Source organism: Phocoena sinus, chromosome 5, assembly GCF_008692025.1.
Source record: "Phocoena sinus isolate mPhoSin1 chromosome 5, mPhoSin1.pri, whole genome shotgun sequence".
NCBI classification, from domain to species: Eukaryota; Metazoa; Chordata; class Mammalia; order Artiodactyla; family Phocoenidae; genus Phocoena; species Phocoena sinus.
Window position 1 is genome coordinate 103,058,070 of NC_045767.1, and position 25,337 is coordinate 103,083,406.

General features: G+C 37.1%; 1 protein-coding gene across 20 annotated transcripts in view; it reads left to right on the forward strand.

Annotated features, from left to right (window-relative positions):
• The window catches only part of PTPN13 (protein tyrosine phosphatase non-receptor type 13), a 233,843-nt gene that overhangs the window by 158,773 nt on the left and 49,733 nt on the right, over positions 1-25,337 (forward strand). For 9 of the 20 annotated variants that reach the window (XM_032632187.1, XM_032632177.1, XM_032632192.1 and 6 more), the window contains 7 exons: positions 16,851-16,940; positions 17,493-17,600; positions 17,781-17,912; positions 19,286-19,749; positions 20,771-20,902; positions 22,197-22,290; positions 24,982-25,067. In XM_032632187.1, coding sequence (XP_032488078.1) covers positions 16,851-16,940; positions 17,493-17,600; positions 17,781-17,912; positions 19,286-19,749; positions 20,771-20,902; positions 22,197-22,290; positions 24,982-25,067 — 1,106 coding nt within the window. Of the gene's footprint in view, positions 1-16,850; positions 16,941-17,492; positions 17,601-17,780; positions 17,913-19,285; positions 19,750-20,770; positions 20,918-22,196; positions 22,291-24,981; positions 25,068-25,337 lie in introns of all 20 variants that reach the window. The other 11 variants (XM_032632176.1, XM_032632186.1, XM_032632173.1 and 8 more) reach the window with 2 other exon arrangements.

The following is a 25,337-nucleotide window of genomic DNA, read 5'->3' on the forward strand; positions in this document are numbered from 1 at the left end:
ACTGAAGATTAAAAAGTTAAATTACTTGCCTGTTGGTCAAATATAGGACTTTTTATTCTAATTTCAGTGTTTTTCGTTGCTGAACAAGGTTATTAAGAGAAAATTAGAAATGAGCATTAGTTAATACTGAATTATTTATCACTTAATACAAAGACCAATGAATAAAATTCAGTCTTAACCTTTTACAACTTTCAGAGATCCATAGAGTGTGAAACTTCGAAGATAAAAGAAGAAAGGCAGGAGTCTTCCAATCTCATGAAACAAATACGGAAGGGATTCCAATCCTTTGATTAATTGTGATTTCCAAAAAGAAATAAAGGTTGCTTAACCTTTCAAAAAATGGCACGTTTTAACAGTTCTTTTTTTAAAATTATAGTTGATTTACAATATTATATTAGCTTCCAGTGTTCAACGTAGTGATTCAGTATTTTATACTCCATTAAAAGTTACAGTGGCTATAATTCCCTGTGCTGTACAGTATATCCTTGTTGCTTATCTATTTTATACATGGTAGTTTATATCTCTTATTTCCATACCCCTATCTTGACCCTCCCCACTTCCGTCTCCCCACTGGTGACTAGTAGTTTGTTTTCTATATCTATGAGTCTGTTTTTGTTTTGCTATAGACATTTATTTGTTTTTTTGTGGGTTTTTTTTTTTTGCGATACACGGGCCTCTCACTGTTGTGGCCTCTCCCGTTGCGGAGCACAGGCTCTGGATGCGCAGGCTCAGCGGCCATGGCTCACGGGCCCAGCCGCTCCGCGGCATGTGGGATCTTCCCGGACCGGGACATGAACCCATGTCCCCTGCATCGGCAGGCGGACTCTCAACCACTGTGCCACTAGGGAAGCCCTATTTGTTTTATTTTTTAGATTCCACGTATAACTGACATCATACGGTATTTGTATTTTCTGTCAGACTTATTTCGCTAAGCACAATATTCTCTAGGCCCATCCAAGTTGCTGCTAATGGCAGAATTTTATTCTTTTTTTATGGCTGACCAGTACTGCACTGTATATAGATATATATACCACATCTTCTTTATCCATTCATCTGTTGATGGACAGTTGGGTTGCTTCTGTAACTTAGATACTTGTAAATAGTGTTGCTATGAACCTTGGGGTGCATGTATGTTTTTGAATTAGTGGTTTTGTTTTTTCTGGATATATACCCAGTAGTGGAATTGCTCGGTCATATGGTAGTTCTGTTTTTAGTTTTTTGAGAAACATCCATACTGTTTTCCATAGTGGCTGCACCATTTTACATTCCCACCAACAGTGTACAAGGATTCCCTTTTTGCCACACTCTCCACAACATTTATTATTTGTAGACTTTTTGATTGTAGGTAGCCATTCTGAGAGATGTGAGGTGATAGCTCATTGTGGTTTTAATTTGCATTTCTGATGATTACTGATTTCAAGCATATTTTCATGTGCATGTGCCTAAATGTCTATTTAGATCTTCTGCCTGTGTTTTTTATTTGGTTGGGTTTTTTTAATATTGAATTGTATGTGTTATTTATTTATTTTGGCTATTACCCCTTGTTGGTCATATCATTTGCAAATATTTTCTCCCATTCAGTAGGTTGTCTTTTCATTTTGTCAATGGTTTCCTTTGCTTTGCAAAAGTTTTTAAGTTTAATTAGGTCCTATTTGTTTATTTTGGCTTTTATTTCTTTTGCCTTAGGAGACAGACCCAAAAAAATATTGCTACAATTTATGTCAAAGTATGTTCTGCCTATGTTCTCATCTAGGAGTTTTATGGTTTCCAGGTCTTACATTTAGATATTTGATCCATTTGGGGTTTATTTTTGTATATGGTATGAGGAAATGTTCTAATCTCATTCTTTCACATGTAGCATTCCAGTTTTTTCAGCAACACTTATTGAAGAGACTTGTCATTTCTTAATTGTATATGCTTGCCTCTTTTGCCATAGAGTAATTAATCATAGGTGCATGGGTTTATTTCTGGGTTCTCTATTTTGTTCCATTGATCTTTGTGTCTGCTTTTGTGCCAGTATCATGGTATTTTGATTACTATAGCTTTGTAGTATAATCTGAAGTCTGAGAAGATGATGTCTCCAGCTTTGTTATTTTTTCTCAAAATTGCTTTGGCAATTCAGGGTCTTTTGTGGTTCCATATAAATTCTAGGATTATTTCTTCTAGTTCTGTGAAAAATGTCATGGGTATTTTGCTACGGATTTCATTAAATCTGTAAAGTGCTTTGGGTAGTATGGCCATTTTAACAATATTAATTCTTCCAGTCCAAGAGCACGGGATATCTTATCTCTCCATTTCTTTGTATCATCTTCAGTTTCCTTTATCAGTGTTTCATAGTTTTCAGAGTGTAGGTCATTCACCTCCTTGGTTAAGTTTGTTCCTAGTTTATTCTTTTTGATGTGATTTTAAACAGAATTTTTTGTTTGTTTCGTTGGTTTTGGGTTTTTTTTAATTTTAACTTTCTCTTTCTGATAGTTCATTATTAGAGTATAGAAAAGCAACCGATTTCTGTATATTAATCTTCTGTCCTGCAACTTTACTGAATTCATTTATTAGTTTTTTGGTGGAGACGTTAGGATTTTCTATTTAAAGTATCATGTCATCTGTAAATAGTGACAGTTTTACTTCTTCCCTTCCAATATATAGATGCCTTATATTTCTTTTTTCTCTGATTGTTGTGGCTAGGACTTCATTGCTATGTTCAATAGAAACGGCAAGAGTGGTCATCCTTGTCTTGTTCCTGAATTTACAGGAAAGGCTTTCAGCTTTTCACTGTTGAGTATGATGTTAGCTGTGTGTTTGTCGTAACTGACTTTTATTATGTTGAGATATGTTCCCTCTATACCAAATTTGATGAGAGTTTTTATCATGAAAAGATGTCGAATTTTGTCAAATGCTTTTTCTGTGTCTATTGAGATGATCAAGTGAATTTTATCCTTCCTTCTGCTAATGTGATATGTCACATTGATTGATTCGTGAAAGGTGAACAATCCCTGTGTCCCTGGAATAAATCCAACTTGATCATGATGCACAGTCCTTTTTATATATTCTTGCATTTGGTTTGCTAATATTTTGTTGAGAATTTTTACATCTGTATTAGATACAAATGGTATAATGGATGGTGGCCTCATAGAATGAATTTGGGAGTGTTCTGTCCTCTTTAACTTTGGTGAATACTATAGGTATAAGTTCTTTATATGTTTGGTAGAATTTCCCTGTGAACTGTCCAGTCCTGAACTTTTGTTTGCTGGAAGGTATTTTGTTGTTGTTGTTGTTTTAATTATAAATTCAGTTTTACTACTAGTGATCAATGTGTTCAATTTATCCACTTCTTCTTGACTCAGTCTTGGCAGGCTGTATGTTTCTAGAAGTTTGTCCATTTCTTCTAGGTGGTCCAGTTTGTTGGCATGTAACTATAATATTCTCTTATGATTTTTTCTATCTCTGTGGTATTGGTTGTAATTTCTCCTCTTTCATTTCTTATTTTATTTATTGGTTCTTCTCTCTTTTCTTCTTGGTTAGCCTGGCTAAAGTTTTTTTGTTTTTTTTTTTTTTGTAACATCTTTATTGGAGTATAATTGCTTTACAATGTTGTGTTACTTTCTGCTATATAACAAATTGAACTAGCTGTATGTATACATATATCCCCACATCACCTCCCTCTTGCATCTCCCTCCCATCCTCCCTATCTCACCTCTCTAGGTGGTCACAAAACACCAAGCTGATCTCCCTGTGCTATGCAGCTGCTTCCCACTAGCTATCTATTTTACATTTGGTAGTGTGTGTATGTGCATGCTACTCTCACACTTCATCCCAGCTTACCCTTCCCCCTCCCTGTGTTCTCAAGTGCATTCTCTACGTCTGTGTCTTTATTCCTGTCCTGCCCCTAGGTTCATCAAAACCTTTTTTTTTTAAGATTCCATATGTATGTGTTGTTTTTCTCTTTCTGATTTATTTCACTCTGTATGACAGACTCTAGGTACATCCACCTCACTACAATTAGTTCAAATCATTTATGGCTGAGTAATATTCCATTGTATATGTATGCCACATCTTCTTTATCCATTCATCTGTCGATGGACACTTCGGTTGCTTCAATGTCCCGGCTATTGTAAATAGTGCTGCATTGAACATTGTGGTACATGACTCTTTTTTTTTCCTTTCTTTCTTTTCTTTTTCTTCTTTTTACTGGCTGCGTTGGGTCGTCGTTGCTGCACACAGGTTTTCTCTAGTTGCGGAGAGCAGGGGCTACTCTTTCTTGCGGTGCACGGGCTTCTCATTGCAATGGCTTGTCTTTGTTGTAGAGCACGGGCTCTAGGCACACAGGCTTCAGTAGTTGCGGTGCATGGGCTCAGTAGTTGTGGGTCACGGGCTCTAGAGCGCACGCTCAGTAGCTGTGGCACACGGGCTTAGTTGCTTCATGGCATGTGGGATCTTCCTGGACCAGACCTCAAACCTGTATCCCCTGCATTGGCAGGCAGATTCTTAACCACTGTGCCACCAGAGAAGTCCCAACATGACTATTTTTAAATTATGGTTTTCTCAGGGTATATGCCCATTAGTGGGATAGCTGGGTCATATAGTAGTTCTATTTTTGGTTTTTTAAGGAACCTCCATACTGTTCTCCAAAGTCACTCTATCAATTTATATTCCTACCAACAGTGCAAGAGTGTTCCGTTTTCTCTACACCCTCTCCAGCATTCATTGTTTGTAGATTTTTTGATAATGGCCATTCTGACTGCTGTGAGGTGATACGTCATTGTAGTTTTGATTTGCATTTCTCTAATGATTAGTAATGTTGAGCATTCTTTCATGTGTTTGTTGGCAGTCTGTATATCTGCTTTGGAGAAATGTCTGTTTAGGTCTTCTGCCCAGTTTTGGATTTGGATGTTTGTTTTTTGATACTGAGCTGCATGAGCTGCTTGTATATTTTGGAGATTAATCCTTTGTCAGATGCTTTGTTTGCAAATATTTTCTCCCATTCTGACGGTTGTCTTTTTTTCTTATTTATGGTCTCCTTTGCTGTGCAAAAGCTTTGAAGTTTCATTAGGTCCCATTTGTTTATTTTTGTTTTTATTTCCCTTACTCTAGGAAGTGGGTCAAAAAGAATCTTGCTGTGATTTATGTCATAGAGTGTTCTGCCTATGTTTTCCTCTGAGAATTTTATAGTGTCAGGCCTTACATTTAGGTCCTTAATCCATTTTGAGTTTATTTTTGTGTATGGTGTTAGGGAGTGTTCTAATTTCATTCCTTTACATGTAGCTGTCCAGTGTTCCCATTACCACTTGTTGAAGAGGTTGTCTTTTTTCCACTGTATATTCTTGCCTCCTTTATCAAACAAAGGTGACCATATGTGCGTGCGTTTATCTCTGGGCTTTCTATCCTGTTCCATTGATCTATATTTCTCTTTTTGTGCCAGAACCGTACTGTCTTGACTACTGTAGCTTTGTACTATAGTCTGAAGTCAGGGAGCCTGATTCCTCCAGCTCCGTTTTTCTTTCTGAAGATTGCTTTGGCTATTTGGGGTCTTTTGTGTTTCCATACAAATTGTGAAATTTTTTCTTCTAGTTCTCTGAAAAATGTCATTGGTAGTTTGATAGGGATCACATTGACTGTAGATTGCTTTGGGTAGTATAGTCATTTTCACAATATTGAGTCTTCCAATCCAAGAACATGGTATATCTCTCCATCTGTTTGTATCATCTTTAATTTCTTTCATCAGTGTCATAGTTTTCTGTGTACAGGTCTTTGTCTCCTTAGGTTAGTTTATTCCTAGGTATTTTATCCTTTTTGTTGCAGTGGTAAATGGGAGTGTTTCCTTAATTTCGCTTTCAGATTTTTCATCATTAGTGTATAGGAATGCAAGAGATTTCTGTGCATTAATTTTGTATCCCGCTACTTAATCAAATTCATTGATTAGCTCTAGTGGTTTTCTGGTAGCATCCTTAGGGTTCTCTATGTATAGTATCATGTCATCTGCAAAGAGTGACAGTTTTACTTCTTCTTTTATAATTTTTATTCCTTTTATTTCCTTTACTTCTCTGATTGCTGTGGCTAAAAGTTCCAAAACTATGTTGAATAATAGTGGTGAGAGTGAGCAACCTTGTCTTGTTCCTGATCTTAGAGGAAATGGTTTCAGTTTTTCACCATTGGGAACAATGTTGGTGGTGGGTTTTTCATATATGGCCTTTATTATGTTGAGGAAACTTCCCTCTATGCCTACTTTCTGGAGAGTTTTTATCAGAAATGGGTGTTGAATTTTGTCAGAAGCTTTTTCTGCATCTATTGAGATGATCATATGATTTTTATTCTTCAGTTTGTTAATATGGTTTATCACATTGATTGATTTGTGTATATTGAAGAATCCTTGCATTCCTGGGATAAACCCCACTTGATCATGGTGTGTGATCCTTTTAATGAGCTGTTGGATTCTGTTTGCTAGGATTTTGTTGAGGATTTTTGCATCTATGTTCATCAGTGATACTGGCCTGTAGTTTTCTTTTTTTGTGACATCTTTGTCTGGTTTGGGTATCAGGGTGATTTTGGCCTTGTAGAATGAGTTTGGGCATGTTCCTCCCTCTGCTATATTTTGGAAGAGTTTGACAAGGATAGGTGTTAGCTCTTCTCTAAATGTTTGATAGAATTCGCTTGTGAAGCCATCTGGTCCTGGGCTTTTGTTTGTTGGAAGATTTTTAATCGCAGTTTCAATTTCATTGCTTGTTATTGGTCTGTTCATATTTTCTATTTCTTCCTGATTCAGTCTTGGCAGGTTGTACATTTCTAACAATTTGTCCATTTCTTCCAGATTGTCCATTTTATTGGCATAGAGTTGCTTGTAGTAATCTCTCATGATCTTTTGTATTTCTGCAGTGTCAATTGTTATTTCTCCTTTTTCATTTCTAAATCTATTGATTTGAGTCTTCTCCCTTATTTTCTTGATGAGTCTGGTTAATGGTTTATCAATTCGGTTTATCTTCTCAAAGAACCAGCTTTCAGTTTTATTGATCTTTGCTATCATTTCCTTCATTTCTTTTTCATTTATTTCTGATATGATTTTTATGATTCCTTCTGCTAACTTTGGGTTTTTCTGTTCTTTTTTCTCTAAGTGCTTTAGGTGTAAGGTTAGGTTGTTTATTTGAGATGTTTCTTGTTTCTTGAGATAGTCTTGTATTTGCTGTAGACTTCCCTCGTTGAACTGCTTTTGCTGCATCCTGTAGGGTTTGGGTCATCATATTTTCATTGTCATTTGTTTCTAGGTATTTTTTGATTTTCTCTTTGATTTCCTCAGTGATCTCTTTGTTATTGAGTAGTGTATTGTTTAACCTCCTTGTGTTTGTATTTTTTACACATTTTTTCCTGTAATTGATAACTAGTCTCATAGCGTTGTGGTTGGAAAAGATACATAATGCAATTTCAATTTTCTTAAATTTACCAAGGCTCAATTTGTGACCCAAGATATGGTCTATGCTGGAGAATGTTCCATGAGCACTTGAGAAGAAAGTGTATTGTGTTGTTTTTGGATGGAATGTCCTATAAATATCAATTAATTCCATCTTGTTTAATGTGTCATTTAAAGCTTGTGTTTCCTTATTTATTTTCATTTTGGGTGATCTGTCCATTGGTGAAAGTGGGGTATAAAAGTCCCCTACTCTTATTGTATTACTGTCAATTTCCGCTCTTATGGCTGTTAATATTTGCCTTATGTTTTGAGGTGCTCCTACGTTGGGTGCATAAATATTTACAATTGTTATATCTTCTTCTTGGATTGATTCCTTAATCATTTTGTAGTGTCCTTCTTTGTCTCCTGTAATAGTTTTTTGTTTTTTTGTTTTGTTTTGTTTTTTTTTGCAGTACGTGGGCCTCTCACTGTTGCAGGCTCTCCCGTTGCGGAGCACAGGCTCCGGACGCACAGGCCCAGTGGCCATGGCTCACGGGCCCAGCCACTCCGCGGCATGTGTGATCTTCCCGGACCGGGTCACGAACCCATGTCCCCTGCATCGGCAGGCGGACTCTCAACCACTGCGCCAGCAGGGAAGCCCTGTAATAGTTTTTATTTTAAAGTATGTTTTGTCTGATACGAGGATTGCTACTCCAGCTTTCTTTTGATTTCCATTTGCATGGAAAATCTTTTTCTGTCCCCTCACTTTCAGTCTGTATGTGTCCCTCGGTCTGAAGTGTGTCTCTTGTAGACAGCATATATACAGGTCTTTTTTTTGTATCCATTCAGTGAGCCTGTGTCTTTTGGTTGGAGCATTTAGTCCATTTACGTTTAAGGTAATTATCAATATGTATGTTCCTATTACCATTGTCTTAATTGTTTTGGGTTTGTTTTTGTAGCTCCTTTTCTTTTTTGTTTCCTGCCTAGAGAAGTTCCTTTAGCATTTGTTGTAAAGCTGGTTTAGTGGTGCTGAATTCTCTTAGTTTTTGGTTGTCTGTAAAGGTTTTAATTTCTCTGTTTAATCTGAATGAGGTCCTTGCTGGGTAGAGTAATCTTGGTTGTAGGTTTTTCCCGTTCATCACTTTAAGTATGTCCTGCCACTCCCTTCTGGCTTGCAGTTTCTGGTGAAAGATCAACTGTTAACCTTATGAGGATTCCCTTGTATGTTATTTGTTGCTTTTCCCTTGCTGCTTTTAATATTTTTTCTTTGTATTTAATTTTTGATACTTTGATTAATATGTATCTTGGCATGTTTCTCCTTGGATTTATCCTGAATGGGACTCTCTGTGCTTCCTGGACTTGATTGACTATGTCCTTTCCCATATGTTAGGGAAGTTTTCAACTATAATCCCTTCAAATATTTTCTCACACCCTTTCTTTTTCTCTTCTTCTCTAGGACCCCTATAATTCAAATGTTGATGTGTTTAATGTTGTCCCAGAGGTCTCTGAGACTGTCCTTAATTGTTTTCATTCTTTTTTCTTTATTCTGCTCTGCAGTAGTTATTTCCACTATTTTATCTTCTAGGTCACTTATCTGTTCTTCTGCCTCAGTTATTCTGCTATTGATTCCTTCTAGAGAATTTTTCATTTCATTTATTGTGTTGTTCATCGTTTGTTTGCTCTTTAGTTCTTCTAGGTCCTTGTTAAACATTTTTTGTAGTTTCTCTATTCTATTTCCAAGATTTTGGATCGTCTGTCATTACTCTGAATTGTTTTTCAGGTAGACTGCCCATTTCCTCTTCATTTGTTTGGTCTGGTGGGTTTTTGCCTTGCTCTTTCATCTGCTGCATATTTCTGTGTCTTCTCATTTTGTTTAACTTACTGTGTTTGAGGTCTCCTTTTCACAGGCTGCACGTTCATAGTTCCCATTTTTTTTGGTGTCTGCCCCCAGTGGGTGTGTAGGCTTCCTTGTGAAGGGTAGTGGTGTCTGTGTTCTGGTGGGTGGGGCTGGATCTTGTCTTTCTGGTGGGCAGGACTACGTCCGGTGGTGTGTTTGGGGTGTCTGTGAACCTAGTATGATTTTAGGCAGACTCTCTGCTAATGGGGTGGGGTTGTGTTCCCGTCTTGCTAGTTGATTGGCATGGGGCGTCCAGCACTGGAGTTTGCTAGCCATTGAGTGGAGCTGTGTCTTACTGTTGCAACGGAGATCTCTGGGAGAGCTCTCGCTAATTGATATCATGTGGGGCTGGGAGGTCTCTGGTTGTCGAGTGTCCTGAAGTCAGATCTCCCACCTCAGAGGCTCAGGCCTGAACCAGGCCGAAGCACCAAGGCCTAGTCAGCCACACGGCTCAGAAGAAAAGGGAGAATAAAAGAAAGAAAAAAATAATAAATTTTAAAAAATTTTTTAAATAGAAAATAATAATGTTAAAAAATGAAGAGAGCAACCAAACCAATAAACAAATCCACCAATGATAACAAGCGCTAAAAACTATTGTAAGATAAACCTAAAAATCAGAAACAAATCAGTTGCAGACAGCAAACCCCAAGTCTACAGTTGCTCCCAAAGTCCACTGTCTCAATTTTGGGATAATTCATTGTTTATGCAGGTGTTCCACAGATGCAGGGTACATCAAGTTGATTGTGAGGATTTAATCCGCTGCTGCTGAGGCTGCACGGAGAAATTTCCCTTTCTCTTCTTTGTTTGCACAGCTCCTGGGGTTCACCTTTGGTTTTGGGCCTACCTCTGCATGTCGGTCGCCCTCAGGCATCTTTTCCCACCCAGACAGGACAGGGTTAAAGCAGCAGCTGATTAGGGAGCTCTGGCTTACTCATGCCCAGGGGAGGGAAGGGTATGGTAGTTATAATTGGAATGCTGGCCGAGCCTGCGGCAGCAGAAGCCAACATGGCATTGCAGCAGCCTGAGGTGCACTGTGTGTTCTCCCAGCCAGCTTGTCCCTGGATCACAGGACCCTGGCTGTGGCATGTTGCACACGCTCCCAGGGCTGTGTGGATAGCGACCTGTGCTTGTACACAGGATTCTCGGTGGCTGCAGCAGCAGTGTTAGTGTTTCATGCCTGTCTCTGGGATCTGAGCTGATAGCCATGGCCCATGCCCATCTCTGGAGCTTGTTTAGGCGGTGCTCTGCCTTCTGTGGGCAGACAGGGAAGGAATCCCCTCCAGTCGCGCACCCTGAAACAATCGTCTCTTGCCTCTTTGGCAGCTCCAGCCTTTTTCCCAGACTCCTTTCCGGCTAGCTGTGGCGCACTAGCCCCCTTCAGGCTGTGTTCACACAGCCAACCCCAGTCCTCTCCCTGGGATCTGACCTCTGACGCCTGAGTCTCAGCTCCCAGCTGCCACCTGCTCTGGCTGGTGAGCAGACAAGCCTCTCAGGCTGGTGAGTGCTGGTCGGCACCTATCTTCTGTGTGGGAATCTCTCCGCTTTGCCCTCTGCACCCCTGTTGCTGCGCTCTCCTCTGTGGCTCTGAAGCTTCCCACCCCCATCTCCACCAGTGAAGGGGCTTCCTAGTGTGTGGAAACTTTTCCTCCTTCACAGCTCCCTCCCAGGGTGCAGGTCCCGTCCCTATTCTTTTGTCTCTGTTTTTTCTTTTTTCTTTTGCCCTACCCAGGTATGTGGGGAGTTTCTTGCCTTTGCAGCAGTCTCAGGTCTTCTGCCAGCATTCAGTGGGCGTTCTGTAGGAGTTGTTCCCCATGTTGATGTATTTTTGATGTATTTGTGGGGAGGAAGGTGATCTCCATGTCTTACTCCACCACCATCTTGAAGGTCCTGATGTTGGCTAAAGATTTATCAATTTTATCTTTCAAAAAACTAGCTCTTGGTTTCATTGATCTTTTCTATTGTTTTTCTGGTCTCTATTTTTTTTTAATTTCCTCTCTGATCTTTGTTATTTCCTTCCTTCAGCTGACTTTGGGCTTTGTTCTTTTTCTCTTTCCTTTAGTTGGTAGGTTAGGTTGCTTATTTGTTATTTTTCTTGTTCTTGAGGAAGGCCTGTATGACTATAAACTTCCTTCTTAGAACTGCTTTTGCTACATCTCATAATTTTGGAGAATTGTGTTTCCGTTTTCATTTGTCTTAAAGTATTTTCTGATTTCCTCTTTGATTTCTTCATTGACCCATTGGTTTTTTCAGTAGCATGTTGTTTAGTCTCCACATGTTTGTTCTTTTCCCATTTTTCTTTCTGTAATTGATTTCTGGTTTCATACCGTTTTGGTAGCTCTAAATGCTTGACATAATTTCTGTCATCTTAAATTTGTTGGCACTTGTTTTGTTAAGACTTTATCCTGGAGAACGTTCCATGTGTACTTGAAAAGCATATGTATTTTGCTGTTTTGGGATGGAATTTCCTGTAGGTATCTGTTAAATCCAACTGGCCTGTTGTATCATGTAAGACTACTGTTGGCTTATTGATTTCCTGTCTGGATGATCTGTCCATTGATGTCAGTGGGGTATTAAAGTCCTCCAACCATCCAAGGGGGCTCATGTCCACTTTGCAGGACCCCAGGACTAGAGCGCCCAGTCTGCGGCTCTCACCACTTACTCCCCAAAGCTGGTCTCTGCCCGTGTATTTTCCCTTTTCCTCTGAGTCCTCTTCCAGGGGCACAGGTCCTGACCTGATCATTTTTGTTTCCTTCCTACCTGACTACATGTGAGTCTTTCTTACAGCCTTGGTTGTACAGGAGTCTTTCTGCCTGTTTCTAGTGAGAATTGTTCCACACGGAGACTTATTTTGATGTATTCGTTGGGGTGGGGGTGAGTTCCATGTCTTCTTATTCCACCATCGTGATCAACCCCTCTAATATTCCTTATTAAGAGAGTCAAAAAGTAAAACCATTTAAAAATGTGTAGAACTTATGCAAGGCTTGTGTAAAATTGGTTTGCAGTTTTTCTTGTTTTATTATAATTCAGGATTACTGTACAATTGAAAAGTAACTTTTAGCTGAATTTGTCACCTTCCTTCCTGTTCAAACCACAAAATGGGGTCAAACACCAAACTCTTAACAAAAACAAAATGCAAAAAGCAAAAAAACTCATGTGAAAAAGCTTATTCTGGTGCAAAGTAACTTGTAAGGACAGTTAAGTAAACTTTTTCCCCAGTGTTAGAACTGATTATTGTCTTTATGAACATTCTTAATTCCTAGTAATAAAATGTTGTACAGATTAGTTTTTAGTCAGATGTCAAGGACCAATGTAACTTTAAATGCTAGGGGGTTTTTTTTTCACCTAAAGTTTAATTAGAATACATACAAAGTTGAAAATTATAATAAAAAATAAAAGTCCAAAGTGCTCACAAAGGATTCAACAGATATGAGAATTAACCAGAAACAAAAGATAGAGTCAAATAAATTGAGAACTGAAAGGAACTAAAAAGTTTATCTAAACGAAACCTTTCCATTCTATGAATGAGTTAAATGAGTCCCAGAAATGTTATATGGCTCACGTTCACTCAGCTAATTCATGCTAGCACAGAAATAAAACACCAAAATTTCCATTATGATCCTTCTTACCTACCACCGGAACAGTGAGTGTGTTAAGTAATATAACAATGGAAAATACCTCTCTTTGTTTTTATACCAATGTGGTGTTACTGACCCATCATCCCCGAGTTTGAATTGGGTCTTTTCCCTAGAGTGAGCAATGAATTTATCCAGAACCTCCTCTACTTATACAGTCCAGTTCCTCCAGGAGGAGCTGCCTGATAGTTGACAAGGGTCTAGATCTATAGCCAAGAAAATGAATTTTTCTTGCAGAAAGATTGTTGACACACTTAAATTGATTATATGACTTTGCCCTTATCAGAAACATGCTTTTACTGGGAAATTCAAATAGTTTACTCGTAGATGTATCTATCATTAGTATCCACAGTTATTCTAGTTGGGGACTGAATATATCCACATGAACCTTGTGAGAGATGAGAAAGGCAACATTGGAACAACAATCTCAAATGCAGAGAGGGTGTACATTTAATTTCTAAATTACACATTTATCGATTATTCTTAAGATATTTCCCAGGTAAACATTATTGGGAATGACACCAGCATGTATTAATTAAAGAAATGGAAATTTCTATTTGAGCCTCTTTTACACGTTAAAATATCTGCAGAATTTGCTGTGGTCATAAAGTATGTTAATGGGAAAAGAAAATTCTTTTAAAGATGTAAAAATATGTATTCCTTGAATATTAATGCTTGTTTCCATACAGTAATTAAAATAACTCAGAAATGTCTTGGTACTTGAAATATCTAGCTCATCACTTTCAGTGATTCATAAATTCTACTTAATCCTCATTGAATTCTATAACTTTAAATTTAGTTGGGTTCTTATTGTACTATATATCCTCAGATACTTCCTTCTCTTTTTTTTTATTTTTAGCCAATGGGAAAGTATTTTGAATATCTATGTGAATATAATACCAGATAGATAGAAACTCAACATGTGCACAGTAGTGTCTAGTAACATGTAGGTCTACACCAACATCCTTGCTTCCTCTATCCCCACATTAATGTCACTTTATATCATGGCGGCAGAAGGGAGGGTTCCCTATTAAAAAGAGTAGGTTAGCAAAGCTTCCCTTTCTAAAATAATATTCAGCTCCACCCGACTCAAACCTTGTACTCCAGCCAAGCTGATCTGTGACGTTTTTGCAGAAACTTTTCTGCCTTTTTTCCATCTCAGCTTTTGTTAATGCCTTACTTGTTGTGTATAACCATCTCCGTAATCCACTTATTAAAACTACCTCATGTCCTTGAAGTCTTTATTTCTGGCAAGAAGAAACCTCTCCTCTCTTACAGCTCTGACTCATGCCTTCATAATACAACTATTTCTCTGAAGTCTTAACATTCTATTTATCAGTCAGACTAAATCTTTGTTCTTCTAGCCTGATCTGATTGCGCTTACATTTATTATGCTAGCAGCTTTCATATTATCTCTTTTTATTTTCCCCAATTGCCTAATGTGGGACTTTCACAGGAAAATTATTCAGCAAACATCTGAAAGGTGAAAGTATAATTGAATGAATTAATATTCATATCTCACTGATGAGTCCTTGAAAACAGAGAGCTTAATCTATTCTAGTTAGGGAAATAAATAACATAAAAACATTGTACATTTTGTGTATGTGTGGGTCTATACACATATTCCAATATTGTTTACCTGGGAAATGTTTTAATATCCATACACACACCCACACATGTACATTTATTAGCCAAATAAGTAACATAAATAACCAATCTTGTTCGTACATATGTTGGAAATGAAAATAAAGAAATGGCATTTTTATTCTTTGAATCAATACCTTTGACTTGTAACAGATACTCCTTAGGAACATTCAGAATATTGATCACTTTTGTAATTGAATGCAGAAACACTCTGTCTAAAGCAAATGGACTCTGTCTTCAGAATGGTGATACAAGTTTACATTTAATACCTAACACGACCTCATCCCTTATTTGTTTTATTTTATGGGTTCATTCTGTTGTATTTTTTATTTGGTTCTAGCTGAAAATTAGGCCTAATTGTCTATTTTAGGCTAAAAGTATCTTGGATACCTAGATAATATTAAGTTAGGCAATAACTGATTCATGAACTTTATGCTTGTTTGTATAAACCAAATATATAAGGCTCTTCACACCATTGTCCAGTGATCTCTGTTTTTGGAATCTCATTAATTAATTAGGAATACTGAACTACTACCACTCCTATTGATTTTAACTAAGTTTTGGTCAAAAAGACACAACAGAATAGGGACGTGTATACTACCGGGAGCTAGCAAACTTGCACTAGTACTTGGTGTTTAAGGGACAAGGTTAATTGACTCCAGAGAGCAAATGATTGTTACTGTTTTCTGAAATTAATGGAGTTTATTTCTAGAATATGAAGTATCACATTTTCATCATTTAAACATTAATATATGTTGTGTAACAAAGTTACTATTTATAACATATTAATACAATTTTAAATCCATGGGTAGTCATATGTTGGCAGATAATCTCTAGTTTTCAAAAAGCTTCAATATGCTTAAGAACAATGTAGAGGTGAATTTTCAGATTTAGTTTAAACAAATATCTTTCTGAGTGTGTTGAACTCATTTACCACCACCTCACACACAGACCAGTGTAAACTATTAAATTACAGTTGATGTTAAGAAGTGTATTAATTTGCTAGAGCTGCCATAACAAGATCCCACAGATTGGGTGCCTTAAACAACATAAATGTATGTTCTCACAGTTCTGGAAGCTAGAAGTCTGAGATCAAGGTGTCAGCAGCATTGATTTCTTCTGAGACCTCTCTCCTTGGCTTTGTCGGTGGAGCTATTCCTCTTTCTTCACATGGTCTTCCTTCCGTGCACACACACGTCTGTATCCAAATTCCCTCTTCTTATAAGGATATCAGTCATATTGGATTAGACCACCCTAAAGACCTCATTTTAACTTATGTTTTTAAAAACCTATCTCCAAATATGGTTAACTTCTGAGGTACTAGGAGTTAGAGTTTCAACATATTTATTTGGAGGAAAGGGAGGAGCAACACATTTCAGCCCATAGCAAGAAGGGTGTGTATGTGTGTGTGTTTTCACATGCTCTGATTATTAAGTAAATGAAGTAATTTTATTAAGATGACAATTAAGTGGTATATTTATTGGTTCAATTTAGGAGATATTTGTATATGATCAGCTTACTTTAAAAAAAAACCCAAGTAGAAATAAGAAAAAGTAAATTTTAGTTCTGATGCCAACATTCACTCAATGTATTTAGCTAGCATTTATCAAGTACTTAAGGCATTTTGCTGGCCAGTGATACTAGCTGATAATGTTGAGCAAGTCATGAACTATTATTCCTCATCTGCAAAACAATGATTAGAAATCTCTTTGCTTACCTCATGAGATTGTTCCACAAATAAAATAAGAAACAGAAGTCCTTTGAGAATGTGCCAGCCAAGTCATTATTAATGGGATTTAAAAGAATAAATCCTGTTTCTTCGTGTTGCTCTTTTACCCTAGAACTTACATGAATGTTTTACACATTATAAGTAGAAATGCCAACCACTTATTAGTGGGAAATTCTTAACATATTGAGCATTATCAAATTCAGGAAGTCAACTGTCATATAACAAAGACATGAAGTCTGACAGCCCAAGTTTAAGGTTCACCTCTTGCCTGTACTAGCTGAGTAAACCTGTTCAAATCATTTAACCTCTTGAGATCTATTTATGCATTTGTAACTGAAATATATCAATACATACTTCACAGGGAACCATTTATAAGGAATAAATGTGATAACATAATCATTTGGTAAACTATAACTCACTATCAACATATAAGATAATGGCATATTATTTAAAATATGATTTTAAAGTGACCGAGCAATCTGTTAGTGAGCTTTATTTAAATTAGAACAAGCAGTCTAATGCCCAAGCATGTTATGTTTATTTTATCTTAAAATTGTGCATTTCCAATAGATGTGCTGCACAAAAGATGGAGCATAGTATCTTCACCAGAAAGGGAGATCACCCTGGTTAACCTGAAAAAAGATACAAAGTATGGCTTAGGTAAGTCACTGAGATTCTTAAAGGTCTGTGAAATTCAAAGAGAAAAAGTCAGTTGCATAGCATTGGCATTGAGGCCCCAGCCCACTTCTGCCTACCTGCATCCCCTTTACCCAACCTGCCCAGTCAGGAAATGTCAAAGGTGAAATGCTTACAAGCAATATTTCCACCAAATTTAAGTCCCATCTCACATGTGTTACCTATTAAATCATATTTGATATGAGACTACACTTCTATGTGTCATGCAGGCTAATCGTTAGTCCTTGAAAGCACCAGTATCATGAAGATCCTTTTATTTTTATTTCTACTTATTTTTTATTGAGATATAGTTGATTTATAATATCATATAAGTTTCAGGTGTACAACATAGTGATTCACAATTTTTAAAGGTTACACTCCATTTATAGTTATTATAAAATATTGGCTATATTCCTGTGCTATATAATATATTCTTGTAGCTTATTTATTTTATACATAGTAGTTTGTACCTCTTAATCCCCTACCCCTATCTTGCCCCTCCCCATGAAGATCTTTTTAAAATGTGCTATTTCACAGGATTTCAAATTATTGGTGGAGAAAAGATGGGAAGACTGGATCTAGGTATATTTATTAGTTCAATTACCCCTGGAGGACCAGCTGACTTGGATGGATGCTTAAAGCCAGGTATTTATTTTTAGGTAATTTAGGTAATTTCCTAAGTACTTAACTGACAGGCATGAATTTGCACAGATGGCAAAAGTAGAACTTGGGCAAAACAACACTAATGAGGGGCAGGTAGCATTTCTAAGATTTAGCATGAATTTCTCTTTGATATAGAAAATATTGGATTGTCTATTTTTACAGGAGACCGTTTGATATCTGTGAATAGTGTGAGTCTGGAGGGGGTCAGCCACCATGCTGCAATTGAAATTTTGCAAAATGCACCTGAAGACGTGACACTTGTTATCTCTCAGCCAAAAGAAAAGATATCCAAAGGTAATGTTGTGAATGTCTCTTAGCTGCGTGTTCTGTTTCACTTTCCACAAAAATTTCAATACGTGGAGCAATAAATTAGATTTAAACTTATTTCCTTTCTGGAAATGTAATATGTGTAGTTCTGATTGCTTTAATTTTATGCATCAGTATAACTTTTTCATTCATCACTTCTAAGATTTTCTGTCTTATTTCTCTTTAGTAATACATGCATAAAAATGGATTTGTTGTGCAAAATCAATATCACTTAATTAAATTCTGAGTACTCGGTATGTTCCATCACTTCTTAGGCCAAATCAGAAATAAAATTCTTAATAATTGCCTAATTAATATAGTTATATAACAGTTACCTATGAAGTCCTGTCGTGAACCTGATTATAAAAGGAAAAGGATACCAACACACCAGAAATGTAGAAGCAAGACCGTATCATTTTGTCTCATAATCCCTGCCATTAGCATGTTGTGACAAAAAAGGCACTTGACAAAGATCAGATGACTTGAGTTCAAGCCATACCTGAGCCACTTATTAGCTGTGTGACTTAAGTCCTCTTGAGCTATGGTTGTTTTTCTTTCTTTAAAGCGGATACAGTGACCTGGCCCTGCCTTGTCTGTCTTGCACAGAGTTGTCAGGAGGATCAAGTGGTGGGGCAGTGTTAGAAAGCAGCACACACAGCATGTGCAGTGAGCAGTGAGAAAGGCTCAGAGTCCAGGGGCAGATTCTGTCTCACTGCTTAACACTGTATACTTCTTACTGACTTTTAGGAATTCTTTGTATATTATTTAAGTTTTCCTTATTTCGTTTGCCATGTAAGACTTCATTTCTAATAAACTTGCATCTGTAATTCTTTTACACATGTCACCTGTGGATTGTGTCTTAGGAAAGCTTTCGTAAGTGGCTTTTTGAAAGAACTATGTATGTAAGGAATTCGGAGTTGTCTTCCTTGATAATTACTTGGAGTCCAAAAAATGCAGTCTGATAGGACAATATAAAACAAGTAAATATATAACCATTAAATAAGGATCAAGGATTTTTGGAGATCCAAGTTACCTCTAGTTAGGGAATCGAGAAAGTCTTCACAGGGGAGACTCACTAGAAATAGGTCTTGGAGAATGGAAATGAGGAGTTAAGGCAAAGGGGGTCCACATTTCCATAGAAGCTGCGGAAAGAAAGACCCAAAGAGGAAGCAAAGGAAACAGAAAGCATCTGCTACATTTGTTGAGTCCTTGTCATGGTTCCAAGCCCTGGTTCATGTGTCGTACGTGTGTTATCCTGTGTAAAATCCTCCCAACAATCACCAGGGAACATTGTGCATGTATGTAAGCACAAACATGTGTCACTAACCTGTTATCCTCATTGACGGATTTTGACTTTTCAGTGCCTTCTGCTCCTGTGCACATTGGCATTGGCATGAAAAACTACATGAAGAAAGCTTCCTATGTGCAAGACAGTGCTGTAAATTCTTCTGAGGATCACTGCTGGCCACGTGGCACCCCAGGGCACATCTCAGATAGCTCATTTGGGCTGTCTGGGGGCCTGCGGGAGGGAAGCCTGAGTTCTCAAGATTCCAGGACTGAGAGTGCCAGCTTGTCCCAGAGCCAGGTCAATGGTTTCTTTGTCAGCCATGTAGGTGACCGAAGCTGGCAGGAATCACAGCACGGCAGCCCTTCCCCATCTGTGATATCCAAAGCCACTGAGAAAAAGGGGACTTCTACTGACAATAACCAAAGCAAAGCTAAAAAAGCAGGCATTTATGATGCAAAAGATTACTCTGACCGTGGAGATTCAGACGTGGATGAAGCCACTTATTCCAGCAGTCAGGATCATCAAACACAAAAAAAGGCATTGTTTAATTTGAATCTTTGTTTTTTTCACTTAACAAAGCAAACAACAGCAAATATATTACAGAGCAGAATAATCTGCTGTAAACTGAGTACATTGTTCTGGAAAGGAGAAATAGTTTATATATTATGCTACTAACTGCTACTGCATTTGATGCTAACTTTCAGAGAAATTAGCAGCTTTGAATACTAACTCCAAAATGGCTGTCATTCTGGGAACTTGCTACATGATTACATAAAGGAATGAATAATCAGATTATGATTGTTTTCTATAAATTGTTTATCTCTTGTTATTTATATTAAGAAAATTTAATATCTGAAAAAATAGTTCCTAAATAGTTCATATAATGGACAGTTGACTTTACTATTGATAGCCTAAATTATTCTGAAGTTCTGAATGTATGATAATAAGAGCAACAAAATAGAAAATTGTTCATTTCCTAGAAATTTTAGAAATGATATAAATTTATACGCATATTCACAAGCGGGTTCAGAAAAGAACCTTAAGCCCTTTGTTCACTGAAAAACATTCCTCGTAAGAGAGTTATGTCCTTACAAACTGGGCTGAGCTGTTGTGTCTGTGTTTATAGTGGATTTGTAAACATTAGCAAAGTAAACATGAGGCCTACTCATCTTAAAGGCCCAAGTTAAAAGCTACTGCTTGATATGTATTGTTTTTTAAATGAAATGGAAATACTTTCTAAATTTGAGTGTATAAAAAGCATTGGATAAGGATTATGTAAAAAGCCAGGTTTGAACTGGGTTCTGGGCTTCCCTCTGCCATATCTGTTTGACCTGAGGAAAGCCCTTTAATCTCTAGACCTCAGTTTCCTCAACCATAAACTATGAAGGCATTGGATTAGATGATCCCTAAGATCTCTTCCAAACTTCATGATCTTCAGATCTACTCTGTCCCTTAATGTCTTACTTTTTCTTAATTTTTTAAAAAAACACATATTGATCTTCCATTAAAAATTCAGTTTGACTCTAACAAGAAATCCTGTTTGTTTTTCTTTGTTAAGGAATCTTCCTCCTCAATGAATACATCCAACAAAATGAATTTTAAAACTTTTCCTTCATCACCTCCTAAACCTGGAGATATCTTTGAGGTTGAACTGGCTAAAAATGAAAACAGCTTGGGGATAAGTGTCACGGTACTGTTTGACAAGGTTTTCAAATGTTTTCTCTTCTCCATTTCCAGCAGCCTATTGTATGTCAATTTATTAATTGAATTATTTTGCTTCAAAAGGGAAACTTCTCAAATATTTCCAAAATTAAAAATTGAATTATATCTTAAGACTTCTTTTAAAAAACTTGAGTGTGCTACTCACTTTTTCCTGTGGTTTAAAAGAAATTAGACAAATGCTGTTTTCCCCCATAGATCTCATACTTGCTTAATCTGAATATAAGACTTGAAAAATATAAAATTATATTTTGTTTGTTAATAAGTAACATACTTATTAACAAATAAGTATGTTTTGTATACATTTGACATCTTCTTCATTAGCATGGAATAATACATTTTAACCTACATTAAAATAATTAAAGTCTAATAAATGTTTATATGGCCTCTCACTTCATAATACATCTTAACATGTAAGTATGATTAGTATCTTAATATTAGAAGTTCCCAAGAATATATGTAGTACTTTTAAAGTAGGTAAAATATGAGCATAGGCTATTTGATGAAATCACTTTAGAATTCTGTTAATGAATACACTGTACCCTAAGTGTAACATTATCATTTATGACATTTGAAGGATATTGTTAGTTATGAAAAGCCATTTAGAAGTAAGGTAGAAATAGCACTCTTAACATATAGAGATCAAAAAGCAAACCTACTTTTCTTTCAGTTTTAATCTTTAACCCTTTCCCCCTTGTTCGTAAATTCTTTGGAATTTTATTATCTTCCTATTGTGAAGGGAAATAAAAGCTGAATATCCACAAGAGATGGAGAATCTACTCATTAGATCTTATCTACACTGTAACAAAACTTCTATACCAACATCTTTTAAAATGAAAAGGAAATTTTCCCTTGACGCATGAGATTTGCTTTCAGATTAGCAAATATGATCTGAAGTATATTATTCCATATGCTGTTTTTTCTGACAGTTATATTCTTACACTAATATTGCATGGATGGATTTTTGCTTGCTACTTGTGTGTAATGCATGGTATAGACTTATAAAAGGAAGAGCAACTCCTCATACAGTCAAGATCTGGCGTGTTGTTATTTTCTGAATAAAGAATTTTTCTAAAAAAGTAACTGCTTTAACATTTGGAAAACTTACTAGAAATATTCTTGGGTATTGAAATAATTGCATGTGCTGATGTGATACCGCTGCTTTGGCTGATGAATTGAATGCTTTCTATGTCTCAGATTTGAAAGATAGAGTGGGAAATTTTTCATATTACAAAATGCTATTTTATTTGTCTTTTTCTGCTTAGGGAGGTGTGAATACCAGTGTCAGACATGGTGGCATTTATGTGAAAGCTGTTATTCCCAAGGGAGCAGCAGAGTCCAATGGCAGAATTCACAAAGGTAGACTGTTTGTGTGTATGGGAATTACATATAGGATTATCACTTCGACAAATAAAGAAGTAATTGGAAAGCTGATACAGATGTTCAAATTATTCATAATATGAAATAAGAACATATCAATTATTTTAAGACTACAGCGTTAAAAAACTCCTTGATATAATTCCAAAAAAATATATATTTTTTTTGGAGTATAATTGCTTTACAATGTTGTGTTAGTTTCTGCTGTAGAACAAAGTGAATCAGCTACATGTATGCATATATCCCCTCCCTCTTGAGCCTCCCTTCCACCACCAACCCCCACCCCCACCCGTATCCCACCCCTCTAGGTCATCACAGAGCACTGAGCTGAGCTCCCTTGCTATACGGAGCTGTAGCAGCAGCTTCCCACTAGCTATCTGTTTTACACATGGTAGTGTATATATGTCAGTGCTACTCTCTCAATTCGTCCCACCCCCCCCTCCCCACGCTGTGTCCACAAGTCCGTTCTCTACATCTGTGTCTCTTTTCCTGCCCTGCAAATAGGTTCATCAGTACCATTTTTCTAGATTCCATATGTATGTGTTAATATATGATATTTGTTTTTCTCTTTCTGACTTACTTCACTCTGTATGACAGACTGACTCTAGGTCCATCCACATCACTTCAAATGACCCAGTTTTGTTCCTTTTTATGGCTGAGTAATACTCCATTGGATATATGTACCACATCTTCTTTATCCATTCATCTGTCGATGGACATTTAGCTTGCTTCCATGTCCTGGCTATTGTAAATAGTGCTGCAGTCAGTGAACATTGGGGTGCATGTATCTTTTTAAATTATGTTTTTCTCAGGGTATATGCCCAGTAGTGGGATTGCTGGGTCATATAGTAGTTCTATTTTTAGTTTTTGTTTTTTGTTGGTTTTTTTTTAACACCTTTATAGGAGTATAATTGCTTTACAGTGGTGTGTTAGTTTTTGCTGTATAACAAAGTGAATCAGCTATATGTATACATATCTCCTCCCTCTTGCATCTCCCTCCCACTCTCCCTATCCCACCCCTCTGGATGGTCACAAAGCACCGAGCTGATCTCCCTGTGCTATGCAGCTACTTCCCACTAGCTATCTGTTTTACATTTGGTAGTGTATATGTGTCCATGCCGCTCTCTCACTTCGTCCCAGCTTACCCTTCCCCCTCCCCATGTCCTCAAGTCCATTCTCTACGTCTGCATCTTTATTCCTGTCCTGCCCCTAGGTTCTTCAGAAACTTTTTTTTTTTTTTAGATTCCATATATAGGTCCATCCACCTCACTACTAATAACTCAATTTTGTTTCTTTTTACAGCTGAGTAATATTCCACTGTATATATGTGCCACATCTTCTTTGCCCCTGCATCTGTTGATGGACACTTAGGTTGCTTCCATGTCCTGGCTATTGTAAATAGAGCTGCAGTGAACATTGTGGTACATGACTTTTTGCATTATGGTTTTCTCAGGGTATATGCCCATTAGTGGGATTGCTGGGTCGTATGGTAGTTCTATTTTTGTTTTTTAAGGAATCTCCATATTGTTCTCCAAAGCAGCTGTACCAATGACATTCTCACCAGCAGTACAAGAGGGTTCCCTTTTCTCCACACCCTCTCCAGCATTTATTGCTTGTAGATTTTTTGTTGATGGCTATTCTGACCATTGTAAGGTGATACCTCATTGTGGTTTTGATTTTCATTTCTCTAATAATTAGTGATGTTGACCATCTTTTCATGTGTTTGTTGGCAATCTGTGTATCTTCTTTGGAGAAATGTCTGTTTAGGTCTTCCGCCCATTTTTGGATTGGGTTGTTTGTTTTTTTGATGTTGAGCTGTATGAGCTACTTGTATATTTTGGAGCTTAATCCTTTGTCAGTTGCTTTGTTTGCAAATATTTTCTCCCATTATGAGGGTTGTCTTTTGGTCTTTTTTATGGTTTCCTTTGCTATGCAAAAGCTTTTAAGTTTAATTAGGTCCCATTTATTTATTTTTGTTTTTATTTTCGTTACTCTAGGAGGTGGGCCAAAAACTCTTATTTTAAGCTTATTCTCTCGTATCAGAAAATATCTTGACAGTGTTTTAGTTCATGTTTTGTATTGATACTTTCTAAGAAGCAAATTGCCAGAGATTGCAAAAGGGAGGGTGCCCTTGCAAAAACACAGACATCTGCATTTCTAATAAGAACTAACTAGGTTTGTTCTCTCCAGTCTCTCTACATTTGTAGTTCAGTTTATCTTTTTTCCCTAATTTAAAATGATTTTATAATATATACAATATCCTGTTCTAAAATGATTAGCCATAGGGCTTCCCTGGTGGCGCAGTGGTTGAGAGTCCGCCTGCCGATGCAGGGGACACAGGTTCGTGCCCCGGTCCGGGAAGATCCCACATGCCGCGGAGCGGCTAGGCCCGTGAGCCATGGCCGCTGAGCCTGCGCATCCGGAGCCTGTGCTCCACAACGGGAGAGGCCACAACAGTGAGAGGCCCACGTACCAGAAAAAAAATGATTAGCCATAGAATTGAGAAAGGAATTAAGTACATGTTAAAGAAACTCTGTGACACAGTTTTGTCCAGAATTTGTCTGAGTCTCTCCTCAAGCAAATTAGTACAAAACGAGACCATAAGGTATTAAAGAACATGTAGAATCTTTATTTTATGATTTGCTTCTTTCAACATTACTGCCTGATTTGTAGGTGATCGTGTCCTAGCTGTCAATGGAGTTAGTCTGGAAGGAGCTACTCATAAGCAAGCTGTGGAGACACTGAGAAATACAGGACAGGTAATAGATCATTATACCAGCCTTTTCTAGATACCATAAAACATAATACTGTATGAATAATACCAATTTTACTGAGATCTCCAAATTTATTAGTCAAGAAACAAAGCCTGATTCGTGTAAACATGCTTGTATTTTTCCCTCCAAACTGGGAAGCAAGTATTATGTTGAGGATTTTTATTTACGAAGCTGGCTTTCTCTGTCACATTTAGCCCTTATATTACCAGAGATCTGACAGGAGGAAGGAGGCAAATTGCATTAAAAATTTTTTCA